General features: G+C 45.2%; 1 protein-coding gene across 3 annotated transcripts in view; it reads left to right on the forward strand.

The window, feature by feature from the left end:
- Positions 1 to 1,964: 1,964 nt before the first annotated feature.
- The window catches only part of LOC146026037 (cytohesin-4-like), an 80,589-nt gene continuing 60,872 nt past the window's right edge, over positions 1,965 to 21,681 (forward strand). Inside the window, exons 1-3 of one of the 3 annotated variants that reach the window (XM_083156359.1) lie at positions 1,965 to 2,101; positions 4,519 to 4,974; positions 19,788 to 19,861. In XM_083156359.1, coding sequence (XP_083012485.1) covers positions 4,878 to 4,974; positions 19,788 to 19,861 — 171 coding nt within the window. In that variant the 5' untranslated portion in view covers positions 1,965 to 2,101; positions 4,519 to 4,877. Of the gene's footprint in view, positions 2,102 to 4,438; positions 4,975 to 19,787; positions 19,862 to 21,681 lie in introns of those variants that run through there. The other 2 variants (XM_083156358.1, XM_083156360.1) reach the window with 2 other exon arrangements.

Here is a 21,681-nt window from a genome sequence, read left to right on the forward strand (position 1 = left end):
TTAAATACATAAATAGTAAACGTTTAATTAAGGAAAACATAGGCCCACTAACTGATACTAGTGGAAAAAGTGTTACTGAGGACAAGGGAAAAGCAAAACTGTTAAATGAGTTCTTCTCATCAGTATTTACTAAGGGAGAGCAGACTGTGGAACGAACATTTACCACAAACGGGATAAATAAGCCAGATCTCATTGTGGATTTCACGCCGAAAGAAATAATACTGAGGCTAAGCAAACTCAAAACAAATAAGTCACCAGGGCCAGATGGGATTCATCCGAGGGTATTAATGGAATTAAGGGATGAACTAGCTACCCCCCTACATTATATCTTTAGCAAGTCACTATCGTCAGGTATAGTGCCAAGAGATTGGAGAATAGCGGAGGTAGTGCCAATATTCAAAAAAGGAAAAAAAGGAAGATCCAGCTAATTACAGACCCGTTAGTTTAACATCAATTGTGGGTAAACTATTTGAAGGATTTTTAAGGGATGGTATCCAGGAATATTTAGATCATCACCGTCTACTCAGTACTAACCAACATGGGTTCGTGAAAAATCGTTCATGCCAAACTAATCTACTAGGGTTCTATGAAGAGGTTAGCAAAAACCTCGATAATGGAAATGCTGTAGATGTGATTTTCCTAGATTTCGCTAAAGCATTTGATACTGTCCCACACAAGAGATTGATTAATAAAATGGAGAACCTAGGATTGGGTGAAAATATCTGCAGATGGGTAGGGAATTGGCTATGTAATAGAGAACAAAGAGTGGTTGTGAATGGTGCCGTATCAGATATGATACCGGTACTAAGTGGAGTGCCCCAGGGTTCGGTTTTGGGGCCCATTTTGTTTAACATTTTTATTAACGATATTGGGATAGGGTTACTCAGCAATGTATCCATCTTTGCGGACGATACAAAACTTAGCAAAGTCATCAAATCACCAGAAGATGTCACCATGCTTCAAAATGATCTTGCAATTCTAGATGAGTGGGCAAAAAAATGGAAGATGAGGTTCAATGTAGATAAATGTAAGGTTATGCACCTTGGGAGACACAACCAGTGTGCAAGTTACAACCTTAGCGGAGAGGAACTGGGTAATTCCATACTTGAAAAGGATCTAGGAGTCCAAATAGACAGCAATCTAGGATGTAGTGCCCATTGTAATGTAGCTACAAAAAAGGCCAACAAAATTCTGGCATGTATTAAGAGGGGAATGGAAACTAGGGACTCAAGGGTAATTATGCCACTATATAAAGCATTGGTGAGACCTCACCTAGAGTACGGAGTACAGTTCTGGGCCCCACACTATAAAAAGGACATTATAGAATTAGAAAAAGTCCAAAGGCGAGCAACAAAGCTTATTAGGGGAATGGAGAATTTAAGCTACGGGGAGAGATTAAGCAATTTGGGACTATTTACATTAGAAAAGAGACGTTTAAGGGGGGACATGCTCAACATGTACAAGTATATCAAGGGCCAATATAAGGAACTGTCACACACCCTATTTTCTACTAGAAAGGAATCTAGGACGCGAGGGCATGAGTATAGATTAGAAGAAAAAAGATTTCATTCAGCTAGTAGAAAGAATTTCTTTACAGTCAGAACAGTCAAACTCTGGAACTCTCTTCCCAGAGAGGTGGTAACGGCTGGCTCATTAAATGCGTTCAAGGCAAAGTTGGACAAACATTTACTGGAGAAAAACATCCATGGGTACAAATAAGAAATATAATTTGTCTGTAAAATACCAGAACCTACCAAATCAGCAATGGATATCTATACCAGGTTGAACTAGATGGACGCAAGTCTTTTTTCAGCCTTACCTACTATGTAACTATGTAACTATGTGTTTCAGGCAGATTAAAGATCGGTTGTTCATGCATCTCATTATTGTAATACTTCTCTTTCAAATATGTCCTTTGTATTTGTTTTTAACACACAGATATCGTCCCCATGGTAACCAGACGACATACGGGTCCTGACGTGACTACGTCACCGATGTGCGCCTGCTGGGATGCGTGGCGCTGACACGGTGACGTCATCGGATGCCGTGCAGCGTGGATGGACGCCGTGGCGGCGAAATGTGCACCGGGTGGGGATATAAGGTAAGATGGTTTCATTTATGTTTTGTATTCTGATGAAATTCCACTAAGGAGTGAAACGTTAATATACGAACCTGACTCTGCTTGATTATTTGCTACGAGTGCCGCACATCGTGTCTCCTATATATATATATATATATATATATATATATATATATATATATATATATATATATATATATATATATATATGTACGTTTATATTAACCCCCCCCCCCTGCAGTTACCCATTGACCGAGTTTATACTGCCTTTACTCTGTGTTTTGACAGTGTAATACTCTCCCGTGCAGTTTGTGGCCAGTAATGACAAGTGGGAGGTGGCCCCCTGTCTAAAGTGACCCCGGGCCCCCTAAAGGCTTAATCCGGGGAGGTTTTATATATATATATATATATAAAGTTAAAAATAATTCTATTGTTTTTTTTCTACTTTGTTTTTATAAAAGAGTTATTGGGTGAAATGTAAAAGGATGAGAGAATCAGAAAGTGAGAGATTTGGGAAGAAATCTCCAGTTTTTTTAAAGCGGCAATCATTTACACCGCAAAATCAAACTGGTTTTGCAGTGTAAATGATTGCAGCTTTAAAAAAGCCTGGAGATTTCTTCCCAAATCTCTCACTTTCTGAATATCTCATCCTATTAAATCTCACCCAATGTCTCTTCTGAAATTAATGTATTTTTTGATATAGAGAATTTTCATGCTTTGGGAATACTCACTACGGCCACTTCACACTTACCTTCACTTATCAACAGTAAATAGGGCTTTGTAGGAAGGAATACGGATCATACTTACTTGACTATTTTCGAAACGTCTAGCAGGCTCTCAAAAAATCGAGCGGCACTGCTGGCCACATGCAAAAGTGGGCAAGTCTCCCGCAACCGCTCACCCGCACTAAAGTGGTTGGTATCGATAACTGGATTCTCATTAAATTGTCTAATTGTACCTGGACTCCACTTTACAATACTGGTAATGTGGCTATTGTAAAGCGATGATGTAATGCGGATAGTGAAAAGCATGCTATTACACTATTGCATCTCGCGCCCCTGGACCGCCTCTTCCATGACGCCCTCCTGTGCAACTTAGCTGCTCCATCCCAGAGGGAGCAGCCATAAAGTAGGCAAGTAGGATATGGAAAGGACCAATGAGAATTAGATTTGTAGAGTAGGTGCGGCAAGTAAAGCATTAGAACCTTGCTACTTCTACAATGTGTGGTGTTACTGGCTGCTTGTCATCAGCTTCTGTTAGAGATAAGGGGATACTTACAGTACCTACTCCTCTCTAGGAGAAGCTGGAAAAGAGACACTGCTGGGCAATACAGGGGGAGGTGTCTAATCATTGGGCCCCAGTCCCCAAAATATGGAACCACCATTCATGTAGCCCCACTACCCTTCCTGCTCCTCCCTTGGTTTGTGGAGCGTAACATATAATCACTAGGAAGTGGGCCTGATGCGGTACAGCTGTCTACTCTTCCGAGATTTTGGGGTACTAGCCCAAAAATCAGTAGCCTCAAACAGCTTCTGGGACGGTAAGCAATTTTGGATTAGGGGAAGATTCAACTGGCAAGGTATAACCATACAGTCGGGATTCTGTCACACATTTCTCCGACATCATAATCCCAACTATCAGCAGCCTGACAGGGAGGCAAGCTCATTCAAGCATTCTACATCTACAACGTGTGGTGTTACTGGCTGCTTGTCATCAGCTTCTGTTAGCAATAAGGGCATATTTAGATACTTTGTAAGTCTCTTCCTATTCTATTCTCCATGTTTGGGGGAGCATGGACCCCCACGGGGGAAAATAGCACATGTAAGTCAGGATTCCGTCTGTCGGGCTCTGACAGTCAAGATTCCAATGTCGGAGACACGTCCATCGCAATCCTGACTGTCTGTGAGTCATCCGGCACCGATTTACCAAAGATTGGAGAGAGCAAAAGTAACAACCAATCACCTTTAACTTGTCAAACCCAGCCTATAAAATGACAGATAGAAGCTGATTGGTTGTCTCTTTCCAAGCTTTGATAAACCTCCTATTGTTCCATTACCGCCCAACCCTCCCCTTCTGAAAACATCTCTTCCCCAGAAATGAATGACGTGTTTGCTCAAAGCATATTTTTAAATGATATACAAAACATCTGGCTGCACACAACTTGTGGTCTTTCAAAAAGGAACTTGCAGGGAGAGGTTAATGTTATTTGTTAAAATACACAGAGATATGGAGATGAAAGGGTAAAAAGAGAGGTAGACAGTGTTGGACAGCGAACAGCTATCTAAGTAAGACCACAGAAAAGGGATAAACAGGAAGCAGTAACTGATCTCTATAGTGCATTGTTGTTGATTCACATAGAATTACAGGCAGCGTTAGGAAGTGTGACTTCAGCTAGCAGAACACTAACCACAGCTTTCATGTCCTCTTCCTGTTACTAGGATTCTACTTCTCCCACCAGTGGACACCCTGCGCACAGACATTGATTGTGACAGATCTAAAACAAGTCATTGAATGAGCAGACAGAGCTGGTGCAGGCAGATTATAGAGGAAGCGGACACTGGAGGATACAGTTGTCTTTAGATGAAAACAATCTGTGGGTGAGACAAAGCATTGGCATGCGACGTGGACTGAAAATAAAAAAGGACAGGCCAATATGAAGAGTTAGAGAACATTTAATAATGAAAAATCAAGGTTCCTCAGATAAGAAGAGATACAGTATTGGATGGAGAAGCAGGTGATTCACTAACAGCCTGTGCCTTAAAAGTAAAACAGGGGATCTCATCATAGACCACTCTAAATGGGGAGCAGAGACAGAGCAAGATATCTGTTGATACCACCGGGGCCTTGTGCAACAAAGGGAGACATCCAGCTGTTCTTGGATAATAGTGACAGCGGTAAGTTTCCTATACAGTGTTGTTACAGTTATTTCAAAATAATTTCCAATGTTCTTGATCTTAGATATTTTGTGATATCTGCTTGGTGGTTGCTCATACTCTCGGTTCTTCATCCTTGGTGTTTTTTTATTTGTGAGTCTCTATGCCGCCTGCTCGGCCAACCAGTACCAAGTACCAACCACTGCCCTCTGAGAGGCAACATTTACATATGTCCTTTTTGCTGTTGGCCAGGTGCGTGTAAACATGTCACATAGGATGTATTCATAGCCAGCCTAGATGTGGGCCATATATAATATGGTGTAAGAATCAGAAAGTGAGAAATTTTGGTAGAGTTTTCCCATTTTTTTTAAAGCGGCAATCATTACATGGCAAAACCAACATGGTTTTCCAGTATAAATGATTGCTGCTTTAAAAAAATGGGAAAACAAAATTTCTCACTTTCAGATTCTCACACCCTGTTATATATGGCCCACATCTAGGCTGGCTTTTTCTCACACCCTATTACATTTAGCCCCCTGAATTCTGTGTTGTTCGATAGGAACGTTACAGTATCCTTACATTATTTTGTATGTACTTCCTCGCTCTCCCGGCACTGTTATTCTCTGTACTTGATGGTTGTCTCACATTACATACCTAATTCACATGCGCACATTCACTTGTGCGCAATTTGCAATACATTTGCTGCAACTGCACATATGCAAAAAAATCTGAAAACTCCTCAGGTGAGACCGTATCAGAAGAAAGGGAGTTGGAGTGTTGGGAAATCCTGGGTGGTTACTGTGAGGTGGTCTGAAATAAATGCTATGGGCAGATATAAGCGGTGTTGGTGCACACAATGGTGCACAGATTACCGGCTGTGTTACAACATGCAGAGATGCTGAAAGTGGTGGTCTGTGTGCATGCACATTCCGGGGCACACTGGTACACAAGGAGAAGGCTGAAACCAGCATTGCATATTATTGCTCCCGTGACCCCAACCACAGATGCATAAGTGGGCACAGCAGCACTCACCTCTGTATCAGGCCCCACATGTGATTCCCTGCTCACCTTGTTGTGAGGCTACCAGTAACTTATGCACATTTAATTAGACTTATTTACTGATGCAAGAATAATTGCACTGTTAGATCTGGGATTTACTGTCTAATTAGCGGTTCTAAATGAGCTGGTAAATCACTGTACTCATTGCTCTTACATTTGTTTTATTGTCTGCTTAGTGTTTAGGCTGATGGGAAGTCAGGTATCATAAGTATGGGGCCAGCAAACGCTTGCAACTTCACATACAAACTAAGGAGCCGATTCGGGATAGTAGTGATACGAATTTGGCCCCTGCCCCGATGATCGGGGTTTGCGCTTGCGCATTTCTGTTACACACTTATCAGGTTCTTTGTATCGGGGATGAGTGCGGTGGCGACGCTGAGCCATGGGAATGCTCTATGGGCATCCCCATGAAACGCTGGGTGTTCCCATGGGTATGCATACGGGCCGCCCTGTCTTCTTCCCGATGCCTGCAAATACAAGTCAGTTGAGACTGACTTTTATTTGCGATGGCAGGTGAAATCATTCGATGGTCGTTGACAATGAAGGTATACAAGGGGCTGGTGAGGGGGGGCAGGAATTTGGCGCGGCGGCATCTCTGGTGCGTGGTAAGATGCGATCTTTACAGTTTACTGAGCCAACCAGAATCACCACCTAAGGGCCGGATTCAGACCTGGTCAACACTGATTTAAATAGGATTTTGATCCAATACCTTCAATCCAGACAGAATAAATCCCACTCCGTGCAAGTCTGCTACCGGCTTGCGAATGGATTGCTGATCTGCAAATCCATTCACAACTCAATCACCACTGAATGCTTTTCCCAGTCAGTGCAAATGGGTGTAACTATGGCCCTTCCACGACTCTGCAATAGAGGCCACCTGCCCTCCCTTTACACACCTGGGCATGTCTGCGCGGTACTCTTTACCTAGCACGGCGCCCACGATTTTGATCGTGGGCATCGCAGGTAAAAAAATCGCAGGCATCGCGGGCATTGAATGCACTAAAAATCGGGTGCGACGCGACCGACGCGATGCCCGCGATTTCCCATAGGGAACAATGTTAAATGTCTCAATTGACCCGATTTTCATGTTCAATGCCTCAATTGACCCGATTTTTCCATAGGAAACAATGTTAAATGGCCCACAGAGGCCAAATAGCCACCCTGAAGTGTGAAATGGCCCCCACAATTTTTAACGCCACCCCGCGATCAACGTCAACCCGAAGCGTGGCGAGCGCAGCGAGCCCGCGAGGGGCGGCGGTACGCGTCCTACGACCTTTTCATACCCCCACTATCCACGTCGGCGTGGAGTTGAGAATAGAATAGTGTGGCGAGCTCAGCGAGCCATCGAGCCCGAAGCGTGGAGAGCGCAGCGAGCCCCGCGAGGGGACGCGGATACCTTCACAGATAAACGCGTCCCTTCGCGGGCTTCACAGGTATCCGCGTCCCCGCGTGGGGCTCGCTGCGCTCGCCACGCTTCGGGCTCGCCACACTATTCTATTCTCAACTCCACGCCGACGTGGATAGTGGGGGTATGAAAAGGTCGTAGGACGCGTACCGCCGCCCCACGCGGGCTCGCTGCGCTCGCCACGCTTCGGGTTGACATTGATCGTGGGGTGGCGTTAACAATTGTGGGGGCCATTTCACACTTTAGGGTGCCTATTTGGCCTCTGTGGGCCATTTAACATTGTTTCCTATGGAAAAATCGGGTCAATTGAGGCATTGAACAGGAAAATCGGGTCAATTGAGACATTTAACATTGTTCCCTATGGGAAATCGTGGGCATCGCGTCGGTCGCGTCGCACCCAATTTTTTAGTGCATTCAATGCCCGCGATGGCCGCCGTGATAAGTAAAGAGTACCGTCTGTGCTTTTCCTGACACTGGAAAGCATCAGGTCACCGCCCACAAACGTTGTTTCCTGTCATTCAATTTTTTTTTTGGCTGTTTGGCCTCAAGCCTATGCGCTGTGATCTGTATGCATGTGTAATTGATCGATAATCGATCGGCTTACGAATTTGCACAACAGCGATCAGTATGAATAACCCCTCACATAAGAGTGTAAGGAAAAACAGCCTTTTATATTAGGGCCCAAAGACTTGGGGTGATGCAATGAATTTACCTACATTTAAAATACCGATCACAGTATCTGGCGGCTGCTGGCGGAGGGTTGACTGGCGGACATGGACACACGAGCGTGGACGTGCGAGCGTGTCCTTTGCTGAGAAGGGGGAGAGCGTGCGTCTCTGACGCGCACTCTCCCCATCCACCAACTGGTGATAGTGCTGGTTGGCGAACAGCGCAATGATAGACGCTCAGATGAGAGCGGCTCCATCTGTACTGACATGTCCAAAATACCAAAGTCATTATGCCGACATGGTCAAAATGCAGACACGGTCAAAATGACGACTTTTAAAATATTGACAGGTTAAAAAGTCTACCTGCATTTTTCATGACTTTTTCTTTGAAACCAACTTGTTCATACTTTACCATCCCAGTGGACGTGGAGCGGGAATATAATGAGTGTAGCCTGAAGCGGGGCGAGTGATGCAGGCCATGCGAGGGGACGCGGCACACTTATTTGATGTTGATGTAGAAGAAACCCCCCCCCCCCCCCCAAAAAAAAAATCTGTATAAAATACAAAATCATAAAAATGTATGGTAGAAGGACAGTTACCACCTTCTGCATAACACAGTACAGTATATCCTCATTTCACTGCTTAAAGTATTCCGTGCTAGTTACACTGTAACCACAGAATATTCATGGGACACAACAATAGTATCATTTCAATGCTGTAACTGATTACATGGCACAGATATATCAATTATCACATGCAGTGACAGAGCTTTCAAGAAAGCTCTGTCCCTGTGATGCCAGCCTGCAGCCATATCTGGGTATTTTTCACAAATAATACCATGACCATGGGCTGGGCATGCACCTCCAACAACACAGCCACTGGCACCTCCGTCCTGCCCGTCACAATGATCCCTCTCCGCACTTCAACCTTTTCTCCCCCCCTATCATACTTACTAAACCCCGGGGGATCGGAGCTCCTGGAGAGCTGACAGTCAATGGGGCTTCAGTGACCTCCAGTGCTGTAAAGCGAGCTGCCACTTTGCAGCATCACTTTACGGCATGGGTGGGCAAAGGAGCAGCAGGGAGCCCCGATGACCGGCAGCCATCTTTCTATTTATTTTTTATACTGTAATCAGCTTCAGTGTTCATCTGACACACATAGCTGATCATCCTGGCCCGGACCCCAAACTGTTTTCTCTGCCATGGGGCATATAAATCTGTGCCTGGGTATGGGATTTGCAGTGAGCCCTGTGAATATTATAGCATTATCACATTGGGCGGTATTCAATGAGGCTGATTCGCCAGGTTTTTATGGCGATTTTGTGCTGTAAGGCGAATTTCTGACTAAAGCGGTGAATCACCCTATTCAATGACCAGATGGCGAATACATTTCAAGGTTTTTTTCGCCATGATTCACCAAGTAGCAATAGCTATATTTTTATGGTGAAGTGGAAGGTGAACTTTTAAAATAAAGTGTTTTTTTTTTTTACAATTGGTGTCAAAAAATCTGGAATTTTATTCTGAGGAGGGGCATGCTATTTTTATTCATGTGCTGTAAGCACATGAATATATATTTAATTTAAAAATATATATATATTTTTTTTTTACACAGACCAGCCAGCAGGGGGCCGGAGCCGAGCCGCTCATTAGATATTCATATATTCACTTCACCCGATCATTACATATGCATGATCGGGTGTAGTGAATATACCCGGTCCCCTGCTGGCACCCCCGGGGGGCAGCCTGTGCTGCCTGGCACCCGGGGAGCCCACCTCCCCCCCACAAACGTTCTGGGGCAGGCAGGGAGACTTCCATCTCCGTGCCTGCCACCGTCCTCAGGCTCCCTGCGGCGTCCGCCGCAGGAGCTCAAATTCGCCAGTCAGGGGCAGCGAGCCCCTGACTCGTTGAATACTGGAGCCGGTGAATGTGCAGCGAATCCTAAACAGGATTCGCTGCACGTCGCCAGTATTCACATTGAATACCGCCCATAGTCTCTGCTCTGATTCATAGTGTCCCATAATGGTATATAGTAAATAGTACTCAGTGTTGTGTTATTCATGTTGCTATTGGGATGTATTTGTATATACCTTTAATTATGATACTCTATGTGATGATTACGGACAACCTCTTATGTTTCCCTGAGTTCTTCCCTTTTCACAGGAATTCCTGTTCAGTTTGCTAAACTCTAATAAGTTATGCTCCCTTTTAGAAGTCTTATGATCTGTATCCTGTGAGGTTATGTATTCCCAAATGTGATGCTCGGCATGCAACTGGCCTTTTCCTATACTCATAACTCCATGATTCCTTGCATTGTAATCCACTCTGCTTTAGGCTCTGTCATCTCATTGGGCAGTATTCAATGTAAATATTCACGGCGTGCAGCGAATCCAGTTTAGGATTCGCTGCACAGTCACCACTGCCCGCCGTGTTCCGGAGCCTTGCCGTTCCCCCTATTCAACATCGCAGGGGCTCGCTGCCCCTGACGGCAAGTGTGAACCCCTGCAGCGGACGCCGCAGGGAGCCTGAGGACGGTGGCAGCCAGGGAGGTGGAAGTCTCCCTGCCTGCCCCAGAACGTATGTGGGGGGAAGGTGGGCTCCCCGGGAGCCAGACAGCACATGCTGCCCCCCGGGAGAGCCAGCAGGGGACCAGGTATTCACTGAACCCGATCGTGCATATGTAATGATTGGGTGCAGTGAATATATGAATATCTAATGAGCGGCTCTCGGCTCCCGGCCCCCTGCTGGCTGCTCTGTGTAAAAAAAAATATATATATTTTTTTAAATTAAATATATATTCATGTGCTATAGCATGAATAAAAATAGCATGCCCCTTCTCAGAATAAAATCCCAGATTTTTTGACACCAAATGTAAAACAACAACAACTTTATTTTAAAAGTTCACATTCCACTTCTCCATGAAAAGATGGAGAATTGCTACACGGAGAGACACGGCGAAAATCACTTAGAAAGACGGCGAGAAGTGCACGTTGAATAGGGTGTTTCGCGTTCTGACCCAAAAAATCACCTTCCAACGCGAAAATAGCACAAATTTGCCGTGAAACAGGGCAAATTATCCTCATTGAATACTGCCCATTGTGTTCCCATGCTATGTAACATACTTGATTGCTTTGTCTTTGCTTCCCCATTTGCTGTCTTACCTCCTAATGGGGCAGATGTATTAAGCCTGGAGAAGAGATAAACTGGAGATAAAGTGTAGATAAAGTGCAAGGGAAGAAAGTCTATGATGCAAAAAAAAAGCACAAAATATTCTCACTACAATATGTAAAAAAGGAATAATCGAATAGCATGAAAAAAAGTTCATCCGACAGAAGGTTCAATAAATCATGCTCTAAAGGTATAGAAATGGCGGTGAACACTCCTCCTTGTCCATCTTAGATGCAATGACCAGGGTAGAGGAGAGGCAACATCATTGGCTGACCGGAGAGGATGGAAGGAAACATGTAAGGAGTGGAGGTTGGAGTTTGAAGGATTCTATAGGGAAATAGGAGCCAGTGAAGGACTTGGTGGAGGGGAATGCTTGATGTGGAATGGTGAGAGAGGAAGAAAAGTCTAGCAGCAGCGTTTAGAAGAGGTTGAAAAGTAGTGAGATGGGAATGTGGTTATTATTATTGTAAATACATTTATTAAATCTTCAAAGGAATACATAACAAACTAAAAAGCACGGATTCATTACATATAAATGCGTCTGCTCTATGTGAACTGAGCCATCAAAGTTGCACTTCAAACCAGTAATAGTTTGAAAAAGTAATATCACTTAAATCCAACTAACAGATTTTATTGAACTAAGTAAAATAAGACCTTAGAAGAGGTTACAATACAACTGCCATACGTTAAAAAAAATGTAAGTACTTGTTGATGAGTCTGTAGGTCTAGTACTCAACAAAGTGCAGTATTCAATGCCGGTGCGAGCGGCCGGCGAGGGGGTTAAACTGCGAGGATCACAGAAAACCAGTGATCCTCGCAGTTTAACCCCCGCGCCAGCCGCTCGCACTATGCAACGTTCCCGGGGGAATCCTTGCAGTCACAGAACTGCGAGGATTCCCCTAAACTGCGAGAGCCATGGCTAGTGCAGCAAACTCGCTGTAATTAGCCTCGGCTCTCGCAGCTTTTGGAGGCACATTCGCAAATTCCCCCTCGCTCAAAAAACGGAGCGAGGGGGAATTTGCGAATGAGGGGGGGTCAGTTGAATACTGACAGTGGGGGTCAGTTGAATACTGGGGGGAATACTGGGGGGGTCAGTTGAATACTGACAGTGACTGCGAGCAAAAAGTCCTGCTCGCAGTCACCGCTCGCCCACGGCATTGAATATATGCCACTGACTCCCCACTTCCTGTAAAAGTGGAAAGTGGAAATCAATAAGAGAACTTTCGTAGCAATAGTTACTATAACTGTCAGTTTTGGGATTAGTAGTTTTTGGGAGGGATCAAGATTCCAAGAAGTGAAATACGCACACAAAAGTGCTTCAGGATCTAAATGTGTTTGTATTTTAAAGGTGTTTTAAACAATAAAAAAATTGGCCACATAACTCCCATTCTCTACTCCCTCCACTGGCTGCCTATTAGATAAAAGGGGTATTCAATGTTGGGGAAAAAGGCCCAACTGCTTTTAAAGTCAAGTCCTTTCTGCCGAGATGCCTCTTCAATGCTGTCCGGAAAGACAGTATCCAATAGGCACCCACCGTGTAGTGACGCCTAACAGTCAATCAGGAGTCGCTAGGATATTTCAATCCCAAATGCTGGGATTGAAAAATGCCCCTGGATTGGCTTCTGTAGTTGTGACCAAGTTTAATTTCCAAACTAATAACTACTAATGAATTTTTTTTCTTAAACTTGCTTTTAAAAGGCCAGGGAAGATGTTCTACACAAATGAGGGCTGCAATCACATTGGTAGTGTGTATAAGTATGATAGGTTCTTTTTTTACTGTGATACATTGTCAGCCTATCATTAATAAAGTAACAGCATAGACAATTAGTCTTACAATTCTGACTTATAAAATCAGGTACTGTTTACCTAGAACGGTGCCCACGATTTTGATCTTAGGCATCGCAAGGTAAAAATCGCGTCAGTCGAATCGCATGCGGCCAAAAAATCGTATGCGATGCGACCGACGCGATTTTACATAGGGAACAATGTTAAATGGCCCAATTGACCCGATTTTACATAGGGAACAATGTTAAATGGCCCACAGACCCCAAATAGCCACCCTGAAGTGTGAAATGCCCCCTCCCCCCAATTGTTAACACCACCCCACGATCAACGTGAACCCGAAGCGTGGCGAGCGCAGCGAGCCCGTGAGGGGCGGCGGTACGCGTCCTCCGACCTTTTCATACCCCCACTATCCACGTCGGCGTGGAGTTGAGAATAGAAAATGTGGCGAGCGCAGCAAGCCAACGTGCCCGAAGCGTGGCGAGGGGACGCGGATACCTTCACAGGTATCCGTGTCCCCTTCGCGGGCTTCACAGGTATCCGCGTCCGCTCGCCACGCTTTGGGCTCGGTGGCTCGCTGCGCTCGCCACACTTTCTATTCTCAACTCCACGCCGACGTGGATAGTGGGGGTATGAAAAGGTCGGAGGACGCGTACCGCCACCCCTCGCGGGCTCGCTGCGCTCGCCACGCTTCGGGTTGACGTTGATCGTGGGGTGGCGTTAACAATTGGGGGGGGCCATTTCACACTTCAGGGTGGCTATTTGGGGTCTGTGGGCCATTTAACATTGTTCCCTATGTAAAATCGGGTCAATTGGGCCATTTAACATTGTTCCCTATGTAAAATCGCGTCGGTCGCATCGCATGATATTTTTGCCGCATGCAATGCGACCGACGCGATTTACATTTTAACATGCATTTCTATGTAAAATCGCGGGCATCGCATTGGTCGCATCGCATGCCATTATAATGGCATGCGATGTACATGCGATGCCCGCGATGGGCGCCGTTCTAGGTAAACAGTACCTAAAATCATAATTATTTCTATTTCTATGTTGCTCCAAGTCTCTTCAGTACAAACTCATCCTTACTGTAGGTTGAAGTAAGTAAAATGTCAGTGTGATTGGTATGCATTGTTCTTTATGTAGTGCAAGGTCACTTGGGAAACATTATGAAAATGTGGAAATCCTATTAATAGCACATATAACCAGACACGGTTCCTCTTTTTCTAGTATAACATCTATGACGCACAGAAATAAAACTGTACATCAGATACCTATTGGAAAGACAAGATGTTACCCCTATCCACACATCCAAAGAGTAGTATTACTGTGCATTACCAATTGCCCGAAATCCACATTCTGACACAGGGAATGAGCCAAAATTCACATTCTGACACACAGAATAAGCAAAAAATCACATTCTGACACAGGGAAAGAGCCAAAATTCACATTCTGACACACAAAATGTGCCCAAAATCCACATTCTGACACAGGGAATGAGCCAAAATTCACATTCTGACACACAGAATACGGAAAAATTCACATTCTGACACACGGAATGAGCAAAAATTCACAATTCAGTCTAGCAATCTCCCTAATTTCACCTAGCCCACATTACACTGTAAAAAAATTTTGGGGAAAAAGAATAAGAGACAGATGCATTTCCATTCAGCGCCATTTCCCAGCACTTTACAATGTACAGTAGCTCTTACTAACTGCTTTAGGGCTGATCTACATATGGATATTTCACAAGATTCCCCTCAGATGTAGCAGTACACAGCCACGCTTCCAGGTGCCACGTTCACAATCTCTTTTCACAATCTCACCATATATGGAACTAGACACACCCTGTGGCTGGAGCATGACACGCCCCCTCAGTTGGGTGTGGTGCAAAATTATACCACCAAGTATAATCTCCCTGAAACTAGTTTTCAAAAGTAGGCAAGTGTGGTGATGTATGCACTAATGAAAATGACTAGCTGTATGGTTACCGACAATCTGGAAGAGGGCAGCCAGGTAGTAATAACATGGACGGCAGGGGGTAGGGGGCCAGACCGGTGGGGCATGGTTTGCCCCCAGCTCCACCCTCTATCAGCTGCTCCATTCCTGTCCCTACCCCTGCCTCGCCCGTTCTGGTACTGAATTTCTCTTACCCAGGCTCTCCCATACTTACCTCATTTCCATTGGCTGGCTGGGTCCTCCTCCTAGGCTAGGCCTGTCTTGCCTCCTTGGGCACATGCATGTCGATAACCTTCCAGACTTGTCATCTACAGGCCCATTTGGATCTTTATATGGCACTGCAAATAAGAAGCATATTCTATCCCACGAGAGGGGCTATTTAGTGTGACTTAGACGTGAGAGCAGTGTTCCCTCTAAGCTGTGCGCACGTGCGCGCGCACACAATTCGACGAGCATGCGCACAGACATTACAACAGAGCGCACAAAGCAGCAGTGGTCCCTTTTTGCAGTTGTGGACTCAATTATTGTGTGTTTCACCCATTAACTACATTGTGTGCTGTGTTTTAAATGTTTAAATGTTTAATATAATTTTGAAGTAAAGTTAACACAAATGCTGAGCGTGATTTTCCAGTTATATATAAGTGACGCACAAAAATTAAAATTTCCTTCCAAAGTTGCACAGCCCAAATCTTTTGCCGCACACAGTCTTCGTAAAATTAGAGGGAACATTGCGTGAGAGCCAAGAATGTAAGCTCTCACGAGCAGGGCCCTCTCTCCTTATGTGCTTTTCTAAGATTATATCTGTTACTTGTATACGTGTATCAGTGTCCGCTGCTGCAACTGTCTTTTATTTACCATGTGCTTGTCCTAATTTGCATTTGTACTGTAAATCAGTATTTTCTTGTTTTTTTTGCTCATCCATCTATTGTCAGGCGCTGCAGAACCCTTGAGGCTCCATATAAATAAATTATAATATAATATTAATAATAATAATGTTTCCTATAGTAACCAGTTTCTGTCTTTAATTTTTTTATTGCATCCTAGAAAATGATAGACTGGTGCTATGGGGAACATCACCTCTTTTTAGAAGCTTTAGTAAATATTAGAGATGAGCGGGTCCGGATCTCCGGGATCCGGCAGATCCGAATATCGGGATCCGAGTCGGGATCCGAGCCGGCTCGGGAGTTCCCGCCTAATTCCGGACCAAGGAAAAACGAGGCAAAACGTCATCATCGCGCTGTCGGATTCTTGCAAGATCTGGATTCTATATAAGACGCACGCGCGCCCCGCCATCTTTACTCCAGCATAGGAGAGGGAAGAGGGTGGTTGTGCTCTGTGCTGTGTGCTGTGCTATAATAATAATATATTATTTTGCTGCTGCTCACTCGATTAGGGTCTGCAGGGGCTGCTATACACAAGTCCAGTGTACAGGGGCTGCAGTGGCCAGTGTACAAGGGGCTGTGTTCAGTGTGACAGGGCCTGTGTACAGTGTGACAGGGTCTGTGTCCAGTGTACAGGGTTTGTGTCCAGTGTACAGGGGCTGTGTCCAGTGTACAGGGGTTGTGTCCAGTGTACAGGGGCTGTGTCCAGTGTACAGGGGCTATGTCCAGTGTACAGGGGTTGTGCCCAGTGTACAGGAGCTGTGTACAGGAGCTGTGTCCAGTGTCCAGGAGCTGTGTCCAGGGGCAGTGTCCAGTGTACAGGGGCTGTGTACAGGGGTTGTGTCCAGTGTGACAGGGCCTGTGTCCAGTGTGACAGTGTCTGTGTCCAGTGTACAGGGGCTGTGTCCAGTGTACAGGGGCTGTGTACAGGGGTTGTGTCCAGTGTGACAGGGCCTGTGTCCAGTGTGACAGTGTCTGTGTCCAGTGTACAGGGGCTGTGTCCAGTGTACAGGGGCTGTGTACAGGGGTTGTGTCCAGTGTGACAGGGCTTGTGTCCAGTGTGACAGGGGCTGTGTCCAGTGTACAGGGGCTGTGTACAGGGGTTGTGTCCAGTGTACAGGGGCTGTGTCCAGTGTACAGGGGCTGTGTACAGGAGCTGTGTCCAGTGTCCAGGGGCTGTGTCCAGGGGCAGTGTCCAGGGTGACGGCTGTGTCCAGTGTACAGAAGCTGTGTCCAGAGGCTGTGTCCATTGTCCAGGGGCTGTGTCCAGTGTACAGGAGCAGTGTCCAGAGGCTGTGTCCATTGTCCAGGGGCTGTGTCCACGGTGACGGGCTGTGTCCAGTGTCCAGGGGCAGTGTCCAGGGGCAGTGTACAGTGTGACAGGCTGTGTCCAGTGTAAAGTAAGAAAAATAAATAAAAGTAATAAATAAAATAAAAACACATTTTTGGAGGATGATGGAGGAGGAAATAGTGGGAGATCAGCAACCTGATAGAAGTGCTGAAGCTGCTACCACCAGTCATGACAAGGCCGATACCTCTTTGTATTTTTTGCTCTTTGGAGCATTTCTCTTTTTTTGGTATAGTTTATTAAACTGCCACCCTGTCTGCCCCTGCAGTGCCGCTCTGCTTCCAAGATGTGCCAGGTTGGAAGTGTAAGGTCCACATGTATGTGATGCCGACTGCTGTCGCTTAGCTTAGTCATCCAGCTACCTCGGTATACCCTTTTGGCACAACTACAGTAAATGAAAACAATTTTGTAAGCTGTGAAGTGATCAAAATTGACTAGAAATGAGTGGAAACTAATGTTATTGAGGTTAATAATACTTTAGGGGCAAAAACAGGCCCAAATTCTGTTATTTTAGCCATTTTTAGCATTTTTTTCTTAAAAATCCAGATCCAAAACCAAAACCCACAAGGGTGGTTTTGCCAAAACCAATCCAGATCCAAAACACGAAGGGAGATCCAGATCCAAAACCAAAACCCGAAAAAGTGGCCGCCGCACATCTCTAGTAAATATACACCTACAGTAGGTTACCACGTCTCAGGTGGGTCCGTAATAGGAAGTTTAAATATGGGATGAACAACCCCACTAAGAGGGTCATTCTCATTCATTCGGATGGGGCTAAATTCACCCCAGTTCTGATGTTTGAGGGTCTGTTCGTGCGGAAGGTGTTTCATGCGCATGTGCAGCTCCCCCTTGCGAATGGCTTTGGCGACATAGTCTCTGAGCCGTTCACAGGATTGGGGAGGGCCAGGGGTGGACAGCATCGGGGATCACCCTTAAGAACGCCCAGTGATTATGGGGGTCCCCATGAAAACGCTGTGTTCCCATGGCTATGCGGGTGGGCCCATGCCACAGGACGTCAGCCGCCCCCCTTGTCTTTGTCCCGGTATTCGCAAATAAAAGTCAGGTACCACAGAGTTTTATTTGTGAAGCCAGGAGAAATAATTTCATGGTTGGCGACCATCGAATGATTTCTTCTGCAGCGGAGCAATGTGAAGGGAAGTGTTTTCATAACGCATCCTCTCGCATGGATGATCAGCAGCTCCGGGGAAGGGGGTGGGGTATTTGGTGGGTGCTCTCTCTCAGGTGCGAGTTGCAATCTTTGCAGCTTACCGAGCAAACCAGAATCAGGCCCTAAGTCTGTGACAGCCAGGCACCACAGGGCAGAACACTAGAAAATGTCTAATGCTGGCTATACACTAGGGTAATTGGATGTGTTATATCCACTTTTGCAGCGATTAATCCTATAAAAAGTGTTCAAACCGCATGTACAGTATCTGATAGCAGGTCCGATGCTATGCGCTCTACCGCGGACATCACATCGGAGCCTGCGAATCACAGCTGCTGCATGCAGGGCCGGTGCAAGGTTTCTTAGCACCCTAGGCATTTCTTCAACATAACATACTACATGAAAAGCCTGTGTTTGTCCCTCTGTATCTTACTCTGTAGGAGTCGTGACAGGCTCAGCGCTGCCTCTGATTAAAAACCCTCCCATGACGAGGCCACTGCTGCTTCTGTCCTCCATGGGCCTGAGAAGCATATGATGAGCTCCACCAAGCAGAGCTCAGCAGAAGCCACTCAGCCTCTGACCTCTTGTGCAAAGACTCATGGGACTTAGTCAACTCCCAGTAATGCACTGCACACTTATGCAGTCAGTGTGCCTTGGCTCCTGATGCTCAGCACCATTAATCATTGTTACATTGGCAGACAGGTGAAGCTGCAGCACTACCTCACTGTCATGCACAAAACCTTTAGCTAAAAAAATTTAAAAACTGTTTTTAAAAATACATGTCAACCACAGCGGTCCCCTATATAGAGGGGGCCCAGGGGTACTGACCCCCTGTGCCCCCCTTCCCCTTAATCCGGCCCTGCAACTAAGAGGGTAACAGGGAGAAAAGAGAATTACAAGGATTTCTAGTATCTGAAATAATTTTATTAGCCTTGACTTTACTCCGTTTGGCAACCATATCTGCCGTCCTAAGCAAGGGTTGGCCAATGATTTTTATCTCTATCTAAGGAACCACAATCAGAACACTTGGAATTCCTATACATTACTGCGATAGCATAAGTTAATATACTCTCAATTCAGCAGCAATAGAAATTCACAAGTATTGGCCAAGATAACCCTACTGCCCTAAGTCTCCGCAGAAATCCGCCTGAATCCGCCTTGGGCCTGCTCTGTGCAGTCGCTATCACTGATCTTTTAGTCCAGAAAACCTAGATCACATCTGAGTTCAGCTTTTATTACGGATTTCCTATTTCCTCTGTATTCATCATTTCATAAAATAAGTATCAATTGAATGTAATATAACTGATCGCATTCAAAATATAAATAACTATTATTGTACGTAGCGTTTTCCTATGTGTGGCAACAACTTCATTGAACTCGCTTTATTTTTGTCTTCCGCTTAGGATATACCATGGCCCAGACAGAAGAGACCAAGAGAACATCATCCAACAGAGAAGAAATACTTGAATACATTAAAGTATGGTCTAGCTTTCACTTCTTTATCTTTCCAGCTGTTACTACAGTTTTTTCTTACTCTTCCTTTTATAAAACTCCAGCCACACATAACTTCAGCAATGGGGCTTTATTGCGGCATTTATTACAAATGGTGATTACAAAAAAAGGGGTTACCAATCACCCAAATTTCAGAGATCAATCCTTATTTGAGGTCTCTGTCCAGTTTTTACAAACTGGAATCGGCACACCATGACTCGGGCACACCATGACTCGGGCACACCAACTGAATTTAACACCTACACCCCCTGTAGCTTTATACCAGGCCCCAATGTGTGCGCACACATTGCCAATACTCAAATGCCCTTATACACGTCAGGCAGCTCTGCAAGACATGGCTGCATCATACCAGCACCTCATACCTCCGCAGCCGGCTTCCCTGCCTTTCCCCGTAACACTGCTTACCCGAATGTTAGTACACAGCAGCAGTGGAGTATTTGTTAATCCCTGCATGCTTTAACAATAAGATATCCTATATTATCTGCAGCCCCACTCACAACCCATAACATTCACATCCTGTTCCTACCCTCACTCACCTCCATCCCTGTCATTCCATCTAATAGTGCGGGCCAACCCCAAGCACTGCTCATGTACAGTAAGGAGCTGGTGCTTTATTTTTTATTAATATAACACTTATGTCACCTACAGTATGTAGCACATCTAGTACTTGGCTGCTACTTCTTATTAATGTATCACTTTCTAACACATAAACGAAACCTTCTTACTAGTGTGATAGCTTGGTTGTTAGGTTGAGCTTGCCCTGGGAGTCCTGTACTCTAGCCAAGAACCTTGGAAATGCTATGGACCCATTTAATAAGGTCACCTGGTTGTGGTAGACTGGACCATATTTTTGGTTTCAATTATGCCAAGAACCTCAATTTTACTCCATTTAAAATAATTGCAGAAAATTATATAGTTATTCTGATTAGCAATGTTCTTAAAGCCCCCATCCACTAGTGAGATTTGGCAACTTTTTATGCAATTCCGACACATTGCTGCGATGGATCGCATGACAAGTGACACATCACATGTCATTTTCCTGCGATTTTGATTTGAGGCACATTCCCATGCACCTCGAAATGCTGTCACAGGACCTACTGGCTTCCATGAATATTTGTCGCAGCTCGTAGCCCTGGCTTGGAATGCATACAATACATTGTATGCAATAGGACTGCATACAATGTATCATTGGCGATCCTGCCACCCGGCAGCTGCCAGGTGAGTTGGAGGGGTATTGCATGCGAGGTACCGCATGTAATACCTCACCCTAGTGGATGGGGGCCTTTAGTGTGCACCTGACCTTTCTTTTTTCGGTACTTGTTTCCTAGCATGGCGCCCATCGCATGGTATACCATAAGACTAAATATGGTATTCGATGCGATGCAACGCGATGTTGTACAATAAAAAATTGTATGGCATCGTATGGTCGAAAAGGTCGGAGGACGCGTACCGCCGCCCCTCACCAGCTCTCTGCGCACGTCACACTTTGGGTTTGCGTTGATAGTGGGGGGTGGCGTGGGGGTGCATTTAACATTCTAAGCACCCATTAGGGTGCTTATACAATTAAAATTTGCATTGCATCGCATCGCATGCATCGTATGCTGCTATATGGCATGCAATGCATGTGATGGCATAAGATGTCATAAGATGGAAATCTTGGGCGCCGTGCTAGGAAACAAGTACCCTTTTTTCTGTTTTTCAAGTATGATCAAGTATCAGCTTCTAACTGTCATTTTTCAAAGCCTGTAAGCCTGTAACATGACACTTAGAAGCTGATTGGTTAGT

Source organism: Crinia signifera, chromosome 8 (assembly GCF_055691185.1).
Source record: "Crinia signifera chromosome 8, ASM5569118v1, whole genome shotgun sequence".
In the NCBI taxonomy this organism is placed as follows: Eukaryota; Metazoa; Chordata; class Amphibia; order Anura; family Myobatrachidae; genus Crinia; species Crinia signifera.